The 22,330-nt window shown below is 33.3% G+C and overlaps 2 protein-coding genes across 6 annotated transcripts in view; both read left to right on the top strand.

The window, feature by feature from the left end:
* sulf2a (sulfatase 2a) overlaps positions 1-15,300 on the top strand; it is a 66,265-nt gene extending 50,965 nt beyond the window's left edge. For 2 of the 4 annotated variants that reach the window (XM_041981535.1, XM_041981534.1), the window contains 10 exons: positions 86-368; positions 505-601; positions 699-793; positions 871-930; positions 1,004-1,170; positions 1,661-1,803; positions 1,974-2,082; positions 2,174-2,207; positions 2,617-2,670; positions 14,140-15,300. In XM_041981535.1, coding sequence (XP_041837469.1) covers positions 86-368; positions 505-601; positions 699-793; positions 871-930; positions 1,004-1,170; positions 1,661-1,803; positions 1,974-2,082; positions 2,174-2,207; positions 2,617-2,670; positions 14,140-14,170 — 1,073 coding nt within the window. In that variant the 3' untranslated portion in view covers positions 14,171-15,300. The remainder of the gene's footprint in view (positions 1-85; positions 369-504; positions 602-698; positions 794-870; positions 931-1,003; positions 1,171-1,660; positions 1,804-1,973; positions 2,083-2,173; positions 2,208-2,616; positions 2,671-14,139) is intronic. The other 2 variants (XM_041981536.1, XM_041981537.1) reach the window with 2 other exon arrangements.
* A 1,713-nt stretch (positions 15,301-17,013) lies between these two features.
* The window catches only part of arhgap46a (Rho GTPase activating protein 46a), a 30,578-nt gene continuing 25,261 nt past the window's right edge, over positions 17,014-22,330 (top strand). For both annotated transcript variants that reach the window (XM_041979936.1, XM_041979938.1), the window contains exon 1: positions 17,014-17,209. In XM_041979936.1, the coding sequence (XP_041835870.1) occupies positions 17,055-17,209 (155 nt within the window). In that variant the 5' untranslated portion in view covers positions 17,014-17,054. The remainder of the gene's footprint in view (positions 17,210-22,330) is intronic.

Below are 22,330 nucleotides of genomic sequence, written 5' to 3' on the forward strand. Positions count from 1 at the left end.
CGCTTCAGCCATTATATATATGTGTTGAACTTTTCTCGCCACCATCATACACAGTATATAAAATAATCTTTTTCATCTTATTCAGATTCGTCTGTCTCATCTTATGCAGAGATGAAGTCCAGCACGACTGTGTCCAGGAGGCGCTGGGCCCGCTCGGTGTCCTTTGAGCTGGATGGAGACCTGTATGCTGTAGACCTGGAGAAGGGCTATCAACCCCTAGGATCCAGGAACAGCAGCTGGAGCAGAGACTGGTCAAACAGAGGAGGGAATGAGCAAGAAGATGAAGAATTCAGTGGCATGGGAGTTACAGCTAAATCCACCACCAGCACCAAACTCACACCACCTGCTGCTCTTAAAGTCACGTACAGGTGTGTGCATGTGTGTGTACCTGAGTATCTGTTCATGCATAATATATTTGGAGATAAAAGACGGAAATAATTTAGACTGGAATGAATCTTGGGCTTTAGTCATGCTATATTAACATTTTCTGTGTGCGTCCTGCAGATGTTCCATCCTAATGAATGACACGGTTAAGTGTGACGGGGGTCTTTATAAATCCCTTCAGGCGTGGAAAGACCACAAACTGCACATTGAGCATGAGGTACTGTCATAATTACTTCCTGCTACTTCTGCTAGATCAATCCTGTTTCACACACCGTAAGAGCTGGATAATGAGTCATCTTTCTGGCTACATTTAGATTGAAACTTTGCAGACCAAAATCAAGAATTTGCGTGAGGTCAAAGGTCACCTGAAAAAGATTCGGCCAGAGGAATGTCAGTGTAATTCTCCCAGGTGAGAATTCATCAGTGCCCCAGTTATTACCTCCACACAGATCTGCCAGACGTGACAGCTGTTTCCTGTCTTTACAGTTATCTGCTCAAGAGTAAAGAGGCTTCCCTACTCAATGCAGGACAGATGCGCTCACTCAGGTAAACTCTAAGATGATTTATAATAATTTAATCATTTAAATTTCCTCACTCACCTTTTCTTTCTTCTTATCAGAATATCATCCAAGCAGAAGACGCAGTGGCTTCAGAAGGAACAGAAACGCAGAAAAAAACTGCGTAAATTCCTCAAGAGGCTTCAGAACAATGACACCTGCAGCATGCCTGGCCTCACCTGCTTCACCCATGACAACCATCACTGGCACACTGCCCCCTTCTGGACAAGTGAGGAATAACATGACTGTGGGAAGTGATGAAAAAGATGGAGAATGGTTCAAATAATGAGCTGTTTTCTCAGCATAGACGAGTAAAACGATAGCAGAATCACACTATGCCTGGACAAAGTGTTGATGTGGGTGTGCAGCATTGAAACTACAGCTGTTTTAAAAATATTCTGATGCATTATAGCTTCTTTTCCACAGAAGATATATAATAAAATATAAAAATAAATAAATAAAATAAAATATGACTTAATTTGATCATTTAAACGTATCATGGCTGCCATTTAGATACTTTCAGATCATTTCCCTCAATCAGGAACCTTCCCAAGCAAAAAATAAATATATAAAAAATACTATTCAACCTGACCCAGTGTTTTCTGCATACTTGTCGTCTCTGGAACTATTTTCCACTGAAAATAAGATAACAAAAAACAACAAGATTTTGTCACCCTGTCTTAACATTTGTTTTCCAAACGTACCCCTCCCTTCCTCAGTGGGTCCATTCTGTGCATGCACCAGCGCCAACAACAACACATACTGGTGCCTCAGGACCATCAATGACACACACAACTTCCTGTTCTGTGAATTTGCCACCGGCTTCCTGGAATACTTTGACCTCAACACCGACCCGTACCAGGTATTTTATCTGTACAAAAACACACATAACGATATATATATATAAATACCTAAAAACAAAAAATGATGGCACAGGGTTGCATTCCTCTGAGCCCAGCGGGTGCAGTTTTCCAGAGATTTTCCAGAGTTGCCAAAGCCCTTGCTGACTTTTTGTCCCCTCTGTTTCTGCAGCTGATAAATGCTGTCAGCACTCTCAACCGCAACGCTCTGAACTCAATGCATCAGCAGCTCATGGGCTTACGGGGCTGTAAGGGCCATAAGCAGTGCAGCCCAGAGAAGGGTGAGTAAAATGTCTCTCAGGTAAACCAGAGTCATTATTGTGTCTCCAGCCATTTCAGACTGAGATTGATGTTCCCTCCACTTCCTTTCAGGAGGAAGGGAACGAAGCCACATCAGTGAATACAGGTATTTCTTCAACTGAACAGCTCGCAGCTGATTACTTTTACAAACACTCCAGATGGAATTCAAGTTACAGTATGAAGTCAGGGATTTTCTTCCTCCCTTGTGAGTCTTTGGTTTGGTTTCTGCTTACTGTAAGTGGCCCGGGAGTTGAAGAAATAACAGATAGAGATGTTGTTCTTAAACTGAACCTCTGTAAACTGCCATGGTTCCTTTCTGCCGCGATAAAACCTGCTTTTCAGCTTCTGCTCCTCCCTTTCTGTAAAAAACGCCTAATTGCTTGTCTTTGCTGTGTGTGTGCGTGTGTGTGTACATGTGCGCATGCATGTTTGTACACCTGTGTGTGTGTTCTACGTGTTTGTCTCCATGCACGTGCATTTGCCCTGCGCGTGAAAACGTGCTGTGCATGCCTCAGGCCAGTTCATCGCCGAAAGAGGCCAAAAGTGAAGAAGCCCTCCTCCAAGTCGCTGTGAGTTTGTCATCACCCATCTGCTCCTTTGTAGTCAGCCAAGCTCTGCTGTCTCCATCCAGATTCTCTTCTGTTTTTAGCTTGGTCAGATGACCCAGCAGCACAATCCTCTTTTTTACTGTAGTTCTGTACTCATCCACTTACAGAACAGTAACTCTCATTTACTCGCTTTGCAAATCCACATCATATCCTTCTTCATTAACCCTTTCAAGTCAGTATCAGTAAAGCCATGCACTGCAAAAATGAGTAAAATTCACTTCAAATGAAAAGATTCAGACTAAACTCAAGTAAAATTATCTGTCAATGCAGTAAGAGAATTACACTTGGCCAGATTTCCTGATATAAGAAAAAATATCTGGACTTTAAACAAGTGAGAAACATCTTAAAACAAGTTGTGAAATATTCATTTAAACGTTAAGTGAAAAACCCTTAAAACTATCAATGCTTCGTTTCAGCCCGAACCAAGAAAGAATTATTAGAGAGAAGTCTATTTTTTATCTAAAGTCTTTATTTGGCCCTTTTAACAAAATGTAAAAAAAAATTATTTAAAAATATAAACTGTATATTTACTATTTATCGCTGTTGTTAAAAGTATTGTAATGCAAAATGTGTCCACCAGGGGGCAGAAGATAAGTATCAGATTGTCTACAACAGGTTTTTGAGCAAAGTTTTTACCATAAAATGATGCAAAAGGTCTCAGAAACTGTTAAAGGGTTAAAACAAGATGATTCCTCTTCATTTGAGAATTACTACTAATAGCCTTAAACTTAAAGCTCTGCTCTCCCTCGGCCTACTGACGGGGCAGAGGCAGCCAGAGTGATCAGGATGATTTGGGAGTTGAACCACCGAACTTCACCCACTCTGCCACCTTGTTTTTATTTTTAAACAATATTTTTACTAAACTTTGAATACATACCTGGCCAACAGATCGAGCAGGGTCAGACATGAGAGATATATCGCGTACGGCGGGTCAGATGACAGCATGTTGCCTTGTCCTGTCCTTTATACCTGGGGTGTTCAACCTGCGGCTCTGGAGCTGCAGGTGGTCCTCTGGACCTTCCACAACGGCTCTTAATACACAACTAAAAATGCTAAAGAACTAACTAATGTTTTTAAATATAGATATAATAACGAATGCAGGTTTTTATCAATTTTTCCATTTTTTCATGGAATAATTGGATTGAATTTCCACAACATGATGACACTAAAAGTAGTAATTTATTTTTTTAATCTATTTTTCTTGTCATTAGGTTGGAAACTATGGAATTTGTTTTTCCACAAATATCTACATCCCGCAGTAGAAAGTCTTACTATCCTATATAAATGATCTATATAAAACCTCAAAAAGAAATAAAAATGTGGTTCTTCAAAAATGACAACAAATTTTCTAAAGTAGACATTTATCATAAATTAGTTTTTTTTAAAGGTCTCGTAACATCTCTGAACAAGTTTTACTAGCCGGCTGAGGGGAAAATGGCTCTTTGGTTGCAGACCCCTGCTTTATACAGTCCAGCATTATCCACTTAAACCAGTTAACACACAAACCAGTACACACACGCACACACACACACACAGAAGATGACAAACTGGAGGGTGCTACACATTAGGAGTAAATCAAACTTAAATGAGACAGTAAAGATGTATAAAAAGAAAAACAGGTAAGATATTAACCAGTCAGAGCCACTTCCTGCATTCCTGCGCGTCAGGATCGTCTACCTTTTATCTTTTCATCAAGGCAAAGCCGTTTATTTCTACATTTCATGTACAAGACCAAGTGTTTTACACAAAACATTAAAAGCATTGCAGCTTGTACAAACAAGGCAATGAAAATGACTAGCAGAAATCACACTAACATAATAAATTTAATAAAAATGACTAGCAAAAATCACACTAACATAATAAATTTAATAAAAATGACTAGCAGAAATCACAATAACATAATAAATTTAATAAAAATGACTAGCAGAAATCACAATAACATAATAAATTTAATAAAAATGACTAGCAAAAATCACAATAACATAATAAATTTAATAAAAATGACTAGCAGAAATCACACTAACATAATAAATTTAATAAAAATGACTAGCAGAAATCACACTAACATAATAAATTTAATGAAAATGACTAGCAGAAATCACAATAACATAATAAATTTAATAAAAATGACTAGCAAAAATCACACTAACATAATAAATTTAATAAAAATGACTAGCAGAAATCACAATAACATAATAAATTTAGTAAAAATGACTAGCAGAAATCACACTAACATAATAAATTTAATAAAAATGACTAGCAGAAATCACAATAACATAATAAATTTAATAAAAATGACTAGCAGAAATCACAATAACATAATAAATTTAATAAAAATGACTAGCAGAAATCACAATAACATAATAAATTTAATAAAAATGACTAGCAGAAATCACAATAACATAATAAATTTAATAAAAATGACTAGCAGAAATCACAATAACATAATAAATTTAATAAAAATGACTAGCAGAAATCACAATAACATAATAAATTTAATAAAAATGACTAGCAGAAATCACACTAACATAATAAATTTAATAAAAATGACTAGCAAAAATCACAATAACATAATAAATTTAATAAAAATGACTAGCAAAAATCACAATAACATAATAAATTTAATAAAAATGACTAGCAGAAATCACACTAACATAATAAATTTAATAAAAATGACTAGCAGAAATCACAATAACATAATAAATTTAATAAAAATGACTAGCAGAAATCACACTAACATAATAAATTTAATAAAAATGACTAGCAGAAATCACAATAACATAATAAATTTAATAAAAATGACTAGCAGAAATCACAATAACATAATAAATTTAATAAAAATGACTAGCAGAAATCACAATAACATAATAAATTTAATAAAAATGACTAGCAGAAATCACAATAACATAATAAATTTAATAAAAATGACTAGCAGAAATCACACTAACATAATAAATTTAATAAAAATGACTAGCAGAAATCACACTAACATAATAAATTTAATAAAAATGACTAGCAGAAATCACAATAACATAATAAATTTAATAAAAATGACTAGCAGAAATCACACTAACATAATATATTTAATAAAAATGACTAGCAGAAATCACAATAACATAATAAATTTAATAAAAATGACTAGCAGAAATCACAATAACATAATAAATTTAATAAAAATGACTAGCAGAAATCACAATAACATAATAAATTTAATAAAAATGACTAGCAGAAATCACAATAACATAATAAATTTAATAAAAATGACTAGCAGAAATCACAATAACATAATAAATTTAATAAAAATGACTAGCAAAAATCACAATAACATAATAAATTTAATAAAAATGACTAGCAGAAATCACACTAACATAATAAATTTAATAAAAATGACTAGCAGAAATCACAATAACATAATAAATTTAATAAAAATGACTAGCAGAAATCACAATAACATAATAAATTTAATAAAAATGACTAGCAGAAATCACACTAACATAATAAATTTAATAAAAATGACTAGCAGAAATCACAATAACATAATAAATTTAATAAAAATGACTAGCAGAAATCACACTAACATAATAAATTTAATAAAAATGACTAGCAAAAATCACACTAACATAATAAATTTAATAAAAATGACTAGCAGAAATCACACTAACATAATAAATTTAATAAAAATGACTAGCAGAAATCACAATAACATAATAAATTTAATAAAAATGACTAGCAGAAATCACAATAACATAATAAATTTAATAAAAATGACTAGCAAAAATCACACTAACATAATAAATTTAATAAAAATGACTAGCAGAAATCACACTAACATAATAAATTTAATAAAAATGACTAGCAAAAATCACACTAACATAATAAATTTAATAAAAATGACTAGCAGAAATCACACTAACATAATAAATTTAATAAAAATGACTAGCAGAAATCACAATAACATAATAAATTTAATAAAAATGACTAGCAGAAATCACACTAACATAATAAATTTAATAAAAATGACTAGCAAAAATCACAATAACATAATAAATTTAATAAAAATGACTAGCAGAAATCACACTAACATAATAAATTTAATAAAAATGACTAGCAGAAATCACAATAACATAATAAATTTTAATAAAAATGACTAGCAGAAATCACAATAACATAATAAATTTAATAAAAATGACTAGCAGAAATCACACTAACATAATAAATTTAATAAAAATGACTAGCAAAAATCACACTAACATAATAAATTTAATGAAAATGACTAGCAGAAATCACAATAACAATATAAATTTAATAAAAATGACTAGCAGAAATCACACTAACATAATAAATTTAATAAAAATGACTAGCAGAAATCACACTAACATAATAAATTTAATAAAAATGACTAGCAGAAATCACAATAACAATATAAATTTAATAAAAATGACTAGCAGAAATCACAATAACATAATAAATTTAATAAAAATGACTAGCAGAAATCACAATAACATAATAAATTTAATAAAAATGACTAGCAGAAATCACACTAACATAATAAATTTAATAAAAATGACTAGCAAAAATCACAATAACATAATAAATTTAATAAAAATGACTAGCAGAAATCACACTAACATAATAAATTTAATAAAAATGACTAGCAGAAATCACAATAACATAATAAATTTAATAAAAATGACTAGCAGAAATCACAATAACATAATATATTTAATAAAAATGACTAGCAGAAATCACACTAACATAATAAATTTAATAAAAATGACTAGCAGAAATCACAATAACATAATATATTTAATAAAAATGACTAGCAGAAATCACAATAACATAATAAATTTAATAAAAATGACTAGCAAAAATCACACTAACATAATAAATTTAATAAAAATGACTAGCAGAAATCACAATAACATAATAAATTTAATAAAAATGACTAGCAGAAATCACAATAACATAATAAATTTAATAAAAATGACTAGCAAAAATCACAATAACATAATAAATTTAATAAAAATGACTAGCAGAAATCACAATAACATAATAAATTTAATAAAAATGACTAGCAGAAATCACACTAACATAATAAATTTAATAAAAATGACTAGCAGAAATCACAATAACATAATAAATTTAATAAAAATGACTAGCAGAAATCACAATAACATAATAAATTTAATAAAAATGACTAGCAAAAATCACACTAACATAATAAATTTAATAAAAATGACTAGCAGAAATCACACTAACATAATAAATTTAATAAAAATGACTAGCAGAAAATCACAATAACATAATAAATTTAATAAAAATGACTAGCAGAAATCACAATAACATAATAAATTTAATAAAAATGACTAGCAGAAATCACACTAACATAATAAATTTAATAAAAATGACTAGCAGAAATCACAATAACATAATAAATTTAATAAAAATGACTAGCAGAAATCACACTAACATAATAAATTTAATAAAAATGACTAGCAAAAATCACAATAACATAATAAATTTAATAAAAATGACTAGCAGAAATCACACTAACATAATAAATTTAATAAAAATGACTAGCAGAAATCACAATAACATAATAAATTTAATAAAAATGACTAGCAGAAATCACAATAACATAATAAATTTAATAAAAATGACTAGCAGAAATCACACTAACATAATAAATTTAATAAAAATGACTAGCAAAAATCACACTAACATAATAAATTTAATAAAAAATGACTAGCAGAAATCACAATAACATAATAAATTTAATAAAAATGACTAGCAGAAATCACACTAACATAATAAATTTAATAAAAATGACTAGCAGAAATCACAATAACATAATAAATTTAATAAAAATGACTAGCAGAAATCACACTAACATAATAAATTTAATAAAAATGACTAGCAGAAATCACACTAACATAATAAATTTAATAAAAATGACTAGCAGAAATCACAATAACATAATAAATTTAATAAAAATGACTAGCAGAAATCACAATAACATAATAAATTTAATAAAAATGACTAGCAGAAATCACAATAACATAATAAATTTAATAAAAATGACTAGCAGAAATCACACTAACATAATAAATTTAATAAAAATGACTAGCAAAAATCACAATAACATAATAAATTTAATAAAAATGACTAGCAGAAATCACACTAACATAATAAATTTAATAAAAATGACTAGCAGAAATCACAATAACATAATAAATTTAATAAAAATGACTAGCAGAAATCACACTAACATAATAAATTTAATAAAAATGACTAGCAGAAATCACAATAACATAATAAATTTAATAAAAATGACTAGCAGAAATCACAATAACATAATAAATTTAATAAAAATGACTAGCAGAAATCACAATAACATAATAAATTTAATAAAAATGACTAGCAGAAATCACACTAACATAATAAATTTAATAAAAATGACTAGCAGAAATCACAATAACATAATAAATTTAATAAAAATGACTAGCAGAAATCACACTAACATAATAAATTTAATAAAAATGACTAGCAGAAATCACACTAACATAATAAATTTAATAAAAATGACTAGCAGAAATCACAATAACATAATAAATTTAATAAAAATGACTAGCAGAAATCACAATAACATAATAAATTTAATAAAAATGACTAGCAGAAATCACAATAACATAATAAATTTAATAAAAATGACTAGCAGAAATCACACTAACATAATAAATTTAATAAAAATGACTAGCAGAAATCACAATAACATAATAAATTTAATAAAAATGACTAGCAGAAATCACAATAACATAATAAATTTAATAAAAATGACTAGCAGAAATCACACTAACATAATAAATTTAATAAAAATGACTAGCAGAAATCACAATAACATAATAAATTTAATAAAAATGACTAGCAGAAATCACAATAACATAATAAATTTAATAAAAATGACTAGCAGAAATCACAATAACATAATAAATTTAATAAAAATGACTAGCAGAAATCACAATAACATAATAAATTTAATAAAAATGACTAGCAGAAATCACAATAACATAATAAATTTAATAAAAATGACTAGCAGAAATCACAATAACATAATAAATTTAATAAAAATGACTAGCAGAAATCACAATAACATAATAAATTTAATAAAAAATGACTAGCAGAAATCACACTAACATAATAAATTTAATAAAAATGACTAGCAGAAATCACAATAACATAATAAATTTAATAAAAATGACTAGCAGAAATCACAATAACATAATAAATTTAATAAAAATGACTAGCAGAAAATCACAATAACATAATAAATTTAATAAAAATGACTAGCAGAAATCACACTAACATAATAATTTAATAAAAATGACTAGCAGAAATCACAATAACATAATAAATTTAATAAAAATGACTAGCAAAATCACACTAACATAATAAATTTAATAAAAATGACTAGCAGAAATCACACTAACATAATAAATTTAATAAAAATGACTAGCAGAAATCACAATAACATAATAAATTTAATAAAAAATGACTAGCAGAAATCACAATAACATAATAAATTTAATAAAAATGACTAGCAGAAATCACAATAACATAATAAATTTAATAAAAATGACTAGCAGAAATCACAATAACATAATAAATTTAATAAAAATGACTAGCAGAAATCACAATAACATAATAAATTTAATAAAAATGACTAGCAGAAATCACAATAACATAATAATATTTAATAAAAATGACTAGCAGAAATCACAATAACATAATAAATTTAATAAAAATGACTAGCAGAAATCACAATAACATAATAAATTTAATAAAAATGACTAGCAGAAATCACAATAACATAATAAATTTAATAAAATGACTAGCAGAAATCACAATAACATAATAAATTTAATAAAAATGACTAGCAGAAAATCACAATAACATAATAAATTTAATAAAATGACTAGCAGAAATCACAATAACATAATAAATTTAATAAAAATGACTAGCAGAAATCACAATAACATAATAAATTTAATAAAAATGACTAGCAGAAATCACAATAACATAATAAATTTAATAAAAATGACTAGCAGAAATCACAATAACATAATAAATTTAATAAAAATGACTAGCAGAAATCACAATAACATAATAAATTTAATAAAAATGACTAGCAGAAATCACAATAACATAATAAATTTAATAAAAATGACTAGCAGAAATCACAATAACATAATAAATTTAATAAAAATGACTAGCAGAAATCACAATAACATAATAAATTTAATAAAAATGACTAGCAGAAATCACAATAACATAATAAATTTAATAAAAATGACTAGCAGAAATCACACTAACATAATAAATTTAATAAAAATGACTAGCAGAAATCACAATAACATAATAAATTTAATAAAAATGACTAGCAGAAATCACAATAACATAATAAATTTAATAAAAATGACTAGCAGAAATCACACTAACATAATAAATTTAATAAAAATGACTAGCAGAAATCACAATAACATAATAAATTTAATAAAAATGACTAGCAGAAATCACAATAACATAATAAATTTAATAAAAATGACTAGCAGAAATCACAATAACATAATAAATTTAATAAAAATGACTAGCAGAAATCACACTAACATAATAAATTTAATAAAAATGACTAGCAGAAATCACACTAACATAATAAATTTAATAAAAATGACTAGCAGAAATCACAATAACATAATAAATTTAATAAAAATGACTAGCAGAAATCACACTAACATAATAAATTTAATAAAAATGACTAGCAGAAATCACACTAACATAATAAATTTAATAAAAATGACTAGCAGAAATCACAATAACATAATATATTTAATAAAAATGACTAGCAGAAATCACAATAACATAATAAATTTAATAAAAATGACTAGCAGAAATCACAATAACATAATAAATTTAATAAAAATGACTAGCAGAAATCACACTAACATAATAAATTTAATAAAAATGACTAGCAGAAATCACACTAACATAATAAATTTAATAAAAATGACTAGCAGAAATCACACTAACATAATAAATTTAATAAAAATGACTAGCAGAAATCACAATAACATAATAAATTTAATAAAAATGACTAGCAGAAATCACACTAACATAATAAATTTAATAAAAATGACTAGCAGAAATCACAATAACATAATAAATTTAATAAAAATGACTAGCAGAAATCACAATAACATAATAAATTTAATAAAAATGACTAGCAGAAATCACACTAACATAATAAATTTAATAAAAATGACTAGCAGAAATCACAATAACATAATAAATTTAATAAAAATGACTAGCAGAAATCACAATAACATAATAAATTTAATAAAAATGACTAGCAGAAATCACAATAACATAATAAATTTAATAAAAATGACTAGCAGAAATCACAATAACATAATAAATTTAATAAAAATGACTAGCAGAAATCACACTAACATAATAAATTTAATAAAAATGACTAGCAGAAATCACACTAACATAATAAATTTAATGAAAATGACTAGCAGAAATCACAATAACATAATAAATTTAATGAAAATGACTAGCAGAAATCACAATAACATAATAAATTTAATGAAAATGACTAGCAGAAATCACACTAACATAATAAATTTAATAAAAATGACTAGCAAAAATCACACTAACATAATAAATTTAATAAAAATGACTAGCAGAAATCACAATAACATAATAAATTTAATAAAAATGACTAGCAGAAATCACAATAACATAATAAATTTAATAAAAATGACTAGCAGAAATCACAATAACATAATAAATTTAATAAAAATGACTAGCAGAAATCACACTAACATAATAAATTTAATAAAAATGACTAGCAGAAATCACACTAACATAATAAATTTAATAAAAATGACTAGCAGAAATCACAATAACATAATAAATTTAATAAAAATGACTAGCAGAAATCACAATAACATAATAAATTTAATAAAAATGACTAGCAGAAATCACAATAACATAATAAATTTAATAAAAATGACTAGCAGAAATCACACTAACATAATAAATTTAATAAAAATGACTAGCAGAAATCACAATAACATAATAAATTTAATAAAAATGACTAGCAGAAATCACACTAACATAATAAATTTAATAAAAATGACTAGCAGAAATCACAATAACATAATAAATTTAATAAAAATGACTAGCAGAAATCACACTAACATAATAAATTTAATAAAAATGACTAGCAGAAATCACAATAACATAATAAATTTAATGAAAATGACTAGCAGAAATCACACTAACATAATAAATTTAATAAAAATGACTAGCAGAAATCACAATAACATAATAAATTTAATAAAAATGACTAGCAGAAATCACAATAACATAATAAATTTAATAAAAATGACTAGCAGAAATCACACTAACATAATAAATTTAATAAAAATGACTAGCAGAAATCACAATAACATAATAAATTTAATAAAAATGACTAGCAGAAATCACACTAACATAATAAATTTAATAAAAATGACTAGCAGAAATCACAATAACATAATAAATTTAATAAAAATGATTAAAAGTGAGATAAGGTCAAAGTTACCGATCAGATTTCATGCATTGCTGCATGAGAAAGGAGAAGTTTTACCAGATAAATCTTGCTCCAGGACTTGGTGTGGCTCCTCGCTGCGACCCACCAGGACTGGCTGCTCGTACCTGCGTCATTTAAAATGTTGACCTAGAAAATCTGAATCGTGCTTTTCGACCTGTATGTCAAGTTTTCCAGTGGTAACGTCAAAAATCCTCTTACAGCTGTTGCTGGAGGTTTGCAGTCTGTCATGTCAGCAGATTATTTCTTCTTGCACAGAAACTTTTAAGTTGCTTATCTAGCAGAACAAACTTGTTTTAAGATCTTTTCTTACAAAGTGAGGAAGAAACGACACAGCAGCCTCGACGGGCTGGTCGAAACGAGCGCTCCTCGGCTTGTCTGAAGTCTCGATAGTCTTTCGTATTTCAGGAAATCCGTGTGAGAGTTGGAAGATCTTTTACAGCTAAACTTGGGTGTGATAGAATGTGACCTCAAACAGTCTCAGTGAGATGGTTTAACTTAATACGCATGTAAAATAACCAATGTTAAGATTTGGTTTCTAAGGAATAAGAGTTGTCCCAGCAGGTAAAGACTTTTTGGCTGAATGTGAGACTTGGCCAGATAGAGACTTTTTGCAGTGTGCAGAATGATACGGTCTCCTTATGTTGTGTTTCAGTCCTGTTGTTGTAATTTCTTGCTTTTCCTCGCAGTGTTGGTAAGAACAGACCACAACTGGAGCCACGGTTTCCAGTGAACGCCTGGAATGAAATTTAACTTACTTGACTTGTTTCCATGCACAGGGGGCAGATTTGGGAAGGCTGGGTTGGCTAACCACCTGCATCCCACACCCGACCGTATGGCCTCCTCCGAGCAGAGGAAGGAAAACGATGACGGAAGGCAAACCTAAGGACCTTGACTACACTTCGTTGGACCATAACCTGAGATACTTCTCTAATCAGCTGCTTTTTGTAGCCCTCACCCAAGTCAAGGAGTACCAACGGCTGAGGGGAAGCTTCGGGACACATGACCATTAACATCTGTCAGACTCCAGCTGTGAGCAGGATGCTGATGCAGTGTGATGTCCAGAAGCCATGCTTGTAGATAATATCCAGTTCATCGCTTTAATTTGCTGTCCTTTGTGTCATACGGGACTGGGTGGAAGCATGATGAGCTGCTACACAACGATGTCATGGCTTCACGACGTCTTTGTGGTCCACGCTGACAATAAACTCTGGACTTTAAGACGACCACCTCGATCAGATTTTTTTTGCCATAATCCTTTTGTATTATAGTTGACCTTAACACTAATGAATGTCTTTTTCTGAACAGCGATCTCCCTCACAGGCGGACAGAGTTGGCCTGTAGTGACTCGACTCCTCACACCGACTCTTCTGCAGGTCTGTTCGTTCACCTGAACCGGCCTGAACCGCTTTCTCACAATCCCCCCGAGTATTTGACACAATGTGCTAGTGAATTTTATCCTTTTGTATTGTCAGTACCACCCTAGAAGCTCCCAAATAGTTTGTTCAGCTTGCTGTACATGGTGCTACAGGATAACAATACAGAAATAAAATCGCTGTACAGTACAGTATGTATTTGAATGTATGTTGTGCAATTAATATAAATGTTTACAATATTTTTTATAATACTGAAGAGGCAGACCTCATTGTACAAGTTGACAAAATGTCGGGGAAATGTAGCCTGAGAAATGTGATTTGTTCATTTGTCATTTCCTTCTTTACATGAGAAAAGCACTTAAAGGGTTCACTGTGACAAGATGCGCCATGTACGTTGATGAATATACATTACTCTGTGCCAGAAGAAAACACAACAGTGTTCTACTCGTTGATGTGAAGTTTAACTGCTCGGCTTCTTAGCTTTTTATTTTATTTCTTTTGCAAATATTTTAATAGAGCCTAGAGTACTGATAGTAATTGTGAATAAAGTGTTGGTTGACCAGAGATATGACATGACTTTTTACTCTGAAATCATAATAATACAAGCTATATATACTCTGCTAGTGGGAATTATTTTGAAATATGGATTATAATTTGACTTGGCTTGTGTTTCCATTGTAACTGTTCCATGAGGTGGCGCCATACCTCCATGTTGTCTCACCAGAAAACTTTACTCCAAAAGTTTCAACACAAGAACATTTTAGTAAAGAAAAAAACAACAATTTATAACAATAATAATAAAAATATGTACCTCTATAAAAATCTGCTAAACAAGTTATATAATATATATAAGAACAGAAAACAGCTGAACAACGTCAGTGTACATTTTACTAAACATGTTGGATCGAACTCACAGTATTTCCGATCAATCAGTTCTTTCTGCCTAAAGAAGCATCATGTGAATAGAGCATGTTGGACATGAGATGGCTAAAAAAAAAAAAAAAAAAAAAAAAAAGATTCGCAACTGCGGTCGGTTCTCATCGTTCATTGAAAAGAGTCGTACAAAAGAATCGATTCGTTCATGAACGTCACATTTCTGATGGAGGTTCACTTTTTGCTGTCCAGCAGGTGTCTCTGTCTGCTTGTCCACAGGTCGAGGCTTCGCATGGTAGAAGTCCTCATTTCTGTTGCTGGATGAGTCAGTTAATCCTACAAAAGAGCGCATGAGTTTATTACTTTGACATCTGAATATGTATTAAATGTAGGATGTTTTCTGACCAGCAGGAGACTTTTAAAAAAAGTCATGTGCAATTGAAAACGCTTACTTGTGAAACTATTAGGAGTGATGAACGGCATCTATGGCTGGCAGACAAGTTTGTCCCCTCTGAATGTGATGTGGAAGCTCAGATCTTTAACTTTGCATCACTGCGTTGCACAGCCATGTAAACCACTTCATGTTAGAAGAAGAAGAAGAAGAAGAAGAAGAAGAAGAAGAAGAAGAAGAAGAAGACTGCAGGATGGAGTGGAAATAGAGTAAAGGGGAGGAGTTCAATGGGGGGCACATACAAGCTGTGTCCCAATTCAGGGTCTGCACACTTCGAAGTGCGGATTCGTCGGCCACATACGTCATCGCGGTGCGCGAAGTACTGTCCCAATTCACAGAATTTGAAGGACCCTCCGAATCCACCCTTCGAATCCGCACTTCGTTTGGCCTCAAACGAAGGATGCTGGTGATGCATCCTTCGCGGCCTCTTTTCTCCCACAATTCGTTGCGCACAGGACGGTGGCGAATCAGCAACCTCACAAGAGTCTTATTAAGTTTAAATAAAGTTTTATTTTAAAAAAAGTTCGTTTTTTTAACTACACTTTAGTATAAACGTTACAAAACCAAGTACATTTAAAGCATGTTTGTTAAATGGTGACATTAAAATTCGGTAATATTTGATATTCAGATACTTTTAAGGGGTTAATTAAGTGTGTACCGGCTGGAAAACAACAGAGCCTCAAACCGTTTTTTTTTTTTTTTAAATGTCGGTGTTGCCGCTCCGTGTTCAGCGTCTACTGACGTTTCCTACGAGTAATTTCTGAGGTTTAAGTGATTAAACGTCCTGTGTTGTTGCTATGGGAAATTCTTGTAGACTAGGTAGGCTGTCCCATTTCACGAACGTTAAGCAGACTTCGAAGTGTGTAGACTACGGAGGACACTCTGTAGCCTACGTAGTCTGCGCACTTCGAAGTGTGCAGACCCTGAATTGGGACACAGCTACAGTCTATGGGTGGGGGGTTGGCAGCAGACTGGGTGACCCCCATCCCAACTCATGACTCACGTGCAGAGGCGGAGACTCCACCGCCGGGAGCACCATCCTGTCCTCGCGCTCGGACCGCTCTCAGAAAACTTCGCCTCCGAAGACAAACACCGTTTCCCTCCTTGTTCAGTTCTCGTTTACAATGTGAAGAAAATGGCCGAGACAAGGTGAGTTTGCTTTCACTCCAACTTTCATTTCAAACCCGGTGAAAGTTCGAGGCCACAGCTCGGTTGGTCGCGAGCTCTCTGCGGACAGGCGCGTGAACATTTCCGCGCCGTTCACCTGAGAATTTCCTTAACAAAAAAGTATTTTTGGCTCATTTTAAACCTTAAATGTTGGCAAAACCTACTAAATGTGGCAGAAAAAGCCAAACAAGTTGTTAAAAGTGAGATATTCTGCGTTTTAAAGCTCATGTAACGCAGGATGGGTGGAAATTATACAAATAAATGCTGAAAATCATTTATTTTTGTTAAATGTGAGTTTGACTTGCTATAACTTGGCGGCTGTTTTAGGGCTTAAGTCTCCTTTCTGAAGCTAGTTGGCTGACTAACTTTCCTCTTTTTTGTGGTTTAGGAGGCCAGTAACCAAAGCAAAATGTTCCATAGTCCCCATTTGTTGCTCCAGTTTTCGCTGGTGGCTGAGCCTCGGCTACTGGCTTGGTGTCCATATGTCGGATGTCTTCACCATCTGCTTTGACTGCAGATGTGCTATAAAACTTAATGTTGCTCCCACAGTCTATTAAAAGCTGCTAAGATGTGCAGGGTTTGTTTTCAGTTTAAACGTTGTGTTTCCTTTTACAATCTAATGTTTAGTTTTAAGTTATTGTTTTAGAATTGGTTATAAGTGATCTCTTATTATTTTTAACATAATTAAACCCCACAGTTATGGGGATCTCATGTCTGTTTTTTCTCTGCTCTTAAATCAAGTCAACTTTATAAGTAATTTAAAAGACATATGTAGACCAAAGTTCTGTACAACTAGAAGAGATAAAATACTAATAAAAGACTAAACAACAGTAAAAGAAGATATAAAGACAAGCATGAAACAAATTTTCTGCAAGAAAAGCCAAAAATCAGTCTGGTTTAAAAGCTAGAGGGTAGAAATGAGTCATTAAACTACATTTGAAGGTCTTGATACGGAGGTGGGGGCTAATCCACAGTTTGGAGGTGACACCAGAAAAAGCCTGGACCTGGACAACAAGGAGCAACTAGCACATCTCGGTGATCTAGAGGAGTGTGTGGAGTGAAAAGTTCGCAGAAATAGGAGGGGCCAACCCGTTTAAAGGGAGTCAAAGCAAAGAAGCTAAAACAGGTGATGTGGTCTTTCTTCGGAGCGCCGGGTGCCATCTGGGCGGTGGTATTTTCAGGGCACAGAAGAGACCGACCCGACCTGAAAACAGCTCTAACCACAGCAGTTATCTACTAATATAAAACAATGATCCATTTGGTGTTTCAGCCCTGAAACTTGTCTCCTGTTCATGAACTTAATAATATGAAAAGCTGGAGTCACAAAAGGATGTTGTCTCATCGTTTGCCCTGATAACTCACAGCAGTTGTCCAACAAAAACAGACGAATTTACCCCTCAACCCCCTGCCTGAACAAAATACATCAAAATAGGGTTTGACAAAGACAGGACGGGATGTCCGTCCTATGGAGGGTTGGACAATGGACGAGTGTGTTTGCCAGCTGAAGGGAAGTGATTTCTTTCTTTTTTTGTTCCAGTGACATCAGCGTGAGGGATTTTGACATGTCAACAACATCTCTGTGATTGAATGTTGTTCATCTTTTTCCTGTCCCGTAATCCCGTTCACATCTTTGAGGGATCAGCGCTCTTAAAACTCAACACACCCGTTTTTCATCTGCCACACCGACTCTGTAATGAGGTTAAGGTGATTTGGCCAAACACACTCATCCACACCTGATCAACCATTTGATGTTTCGCGCCTTCGCTCGTTGCAGATGAAGGGCCAGGTTTAGCTTGCCGGCACACACTAGCTTGAACCTAATGCTACGAATGCTGATCATCAATCAGTAGCATTACAGGGGATAATAACTCGTAGTACATTCAGATGGCTAAAAGGATGAGTGAGTCATCAGGTTTATAAGAGTTGAGCTGTTTTTTGTGTTAGTGAGCTGTGAGGAATGGAAACACCATGACTGAAGAATGCCCTGTGGCCTGAAAGTATGTTATTAGGAAAATGTTAATCTCCCTGCTTGTCAATCCCCTGCCATGGCCTCTTAAACCCAGGCCTCCCCTCAGACCCAGGGTTAACATCTTCCCCAGACTGCTCTGCATTTCTAATCCTTCAGGGTCTGTCGTCGGCACCTTCACTTCCTGTGGAGGACGGTCCGGCCGTTTCTTTCCCGTGTGGCTCGTCTTCCAGCCGCTGACCCACTTGTTTGCCTCGTAACTCTGCTCTGGGATTAGACTCTGGTCTCGTTTGTCATGTCAGCAGGGGGTCAGGGTAAACGGGAGTGCTGGTCTCCTCAAAATGCAGTCACAGTGTGCTTCTGGTGGCGGCAAGCAGGTCAGATATTACAAACTGATGCTGCTCTGGAAGCTGTTAAAAAGAACACACGAAGTAAGCATATGACCCTGAGTAACTTTACAAGAAAATGTTTGGACGATTAAAGCACAATTACACCCAAACAGGTCCTTTTATTTGTCTTGTTTGGACAAGTGGCTTCATTGTTGGTGCTCTGACAGCTGGTGTTCTGGACAGAAAGCCCAGTCTGTATGCGGTAAACACTGATCCCGTCCTCAGCCTGCCATGCACATGTTCGCTCTCATCCAGTCTTATCTGACCTGAAACGTCCCATATGCTCCTCAGCTAAGGAAAGCTGTGGGTTTTAAGAAGGACAGGAGCTTGTGTTTGCTTGGTTAAAGGGAATTTATTTCTGATCGTGGTCTCAAACAGACACTGAGCAGAGGCTGGACGTGCCCAGCGCTTCTGCTGAAATTTGAGTGAGAAGGCAAGAAAGCGGGACAAGGAACTCTCCATAGAGACCACTGCTTATTAGCATCTAGTTTGTAGGCAGATTACTGCGGCGTAATCTGAAGGAGCTCTCCTGGATCTGCTAGAGAGGTAGGCACTTTTATTTCACTTCTCATGGAGAATCGGTTTGTTGCAGTGGGGGCTAAACATTTTGGCAGCTCTGAGGAATTAGTTCATCCAGGCCATGCAAAATTGCTTGCTGGAAAGGAGCATGAGAATACTGGCCTTCCTGAAGGTGGCTCCGTGACCTTGTGAGATCCAGTCTAATCCAGTGCCAGCGGAGATGGGAAACTGTCTCCAGTTCTGGATTAGGGCAGCTGTTGAAGGAGGTCACCCCAGACCTCTTGCATATCCCAAGCTCCTCCCTAACGCAGCTCTGATTGGCTGGGCTTCCCCCCGTGTGGAGGCTACATGCAGAGACCTCATTGAATGGGGTTCGCCTGTTGATCTGACAATAGCGTGCATTGTTCTGCACCATCACAGGCTTCAGAATGGGGTGCGTTTCACAGGCTTTGTAATGCATATGATTGTGAGTCATTACAGGTCATTCTTGTGAAGGTACACCCCCCACCCCCACTTTTTTTTTTTTTTAATTTTTTTAACAAAAACCTGTAGGCGATTGCATCAAAAAGGACTATTTTCATGTGCTGACAATCCACAGGCAGCCACATTGTCCTTTGTTTTCCTTTTCACCAGAGATGAGGTAAAGGTTGGCGTTGTTCAGAAGATCATAGACTGGGAAACATCCAGTTTGTTGCTCGACTTTAAGCCAAACCACAGCCTCTCTGTTGGTGCTGCATAGCTCCCTAAGAGCAAACCGGTCCATCTGGTTGTTGCAGGTTTATGCTGGAGTGACTTGGAAATGTCAGTCAATCTCAGGTGATACTAGTCCAGATTAAACAGTTTATATGAAGTGTTTATTCGTCTCCACCGAGTGATGATGACACATCTGTGCCTTCAAAGCTGGCTGTTTTTTTGTGTTGAGTCAGGTGACTGGATGACAGTTCATCTCAATCCTCCTATACCGGCCTTGTTCACTCAGCGAGGCATCTGGCTGCTCGGCTGTTGGGTCTTAAAGTGTTTTACCTCTCCGTGTTGGCAACGTGCCATCCTGGTCAGCTCACATAAGGCGGCTCTGTTGTGACTCACGTGGTGGGTGTGAAAAAAACGACCCCCGGGCATGTTTGCCAGCATCAGGACAGGACAAGCGAGGGATGGACATCGACAACTGCTGAAGTTGTGATGGGGAAAGGCGGGGGGGGGGGGTCTTTATACAATACTCACACAAATAGTTCATGATATTTAAGTTTTGGGTGATGGGAACATTAAATGTAAAAAGTTCACACTACAACCCGTTTTTAACTAGACCCCCCTGTACAGAGATAAATATGTCACGCTGTATAGAGATGTTAGCAGACACCAGGAAGCAGCAGTGCTAACATGTAGCATAGCAACATGATGGGGAGAAACTCGGCTAAAAGACTCCTCCAAAGTGTTAAATACATAATGGGTGGGGAAAATTATTGTGAAAGGTAAAACCAGGTGTTTGTCAGGAGCAGAGGTGGTAGGTTTTTTCCTGTTTAATATATTTCTATTATAACCCTCTAGTTTATAAAGGCGTTACTATATAAAGCTTAATTTGATGTCCATTAATTCACTTTATTTTTATCATGATATAATTAAATGAAGACAGAATATAGATTATACACCCCATTTTAACCCCTCGTCATTTTAAAACATCATGCTATAAAAACTAACAGACAACCACTTATTAAAGGTTTTAACGAAATGCATTGCACACACACACACACACACACACACACACACTCTCTTCCCCCGCTCCAGCAGTAGTAAATGTTATTATAGTAAACCCCGTGGTCCTGAAAAGATCACAGAATCATTCAGATGCTGTCAGATTGTCTGAAGTGGGACTAAAGGCCTCTCGCATCTGATCACCAATAAGCTGGAGAACATGATGACTGACAAGTTTCCGAAATAAAAAGTCATAACAAAATAGAACAGTTGTTCATTCTGGCTATTACAAGTCATTTTTGGTGATCGTGTTAAAAGAGTGTTACGGTTGGTTCAGCCCCAAACTGCCATCTTTCCTCCACTTAGTCCCGTTGAAAGTTGATAACTTGTCAGGACCGAGATGTCGGCGCCGTTGCGGCGTCTGCGTATGTCTGTGGATGCTATAGGTGGTCATATGAAGTGGCGTCTCGGTCTGATGATGTCAGAATGTGAAGAGGACTGTTTGGATGCAAACACAGTCCAGAATATTTAGACATCCAT

This window comes from Melanotaenia boesemani, chromosome 3 (assembly GCF_017639745.1).
Source record: "Melanotaenia boesemani isolate fMelBoe1 chromosome 3, fMelBoe1.pri, whole genome shotgun sequence".
NCBI classification, from domain to species: Eukaryota; Metazoa; Chordata; class Actinopteri; order Atheriniformes; family Melanotaeniidae; genus Melanotaenia; species Melanotaenia boesemani.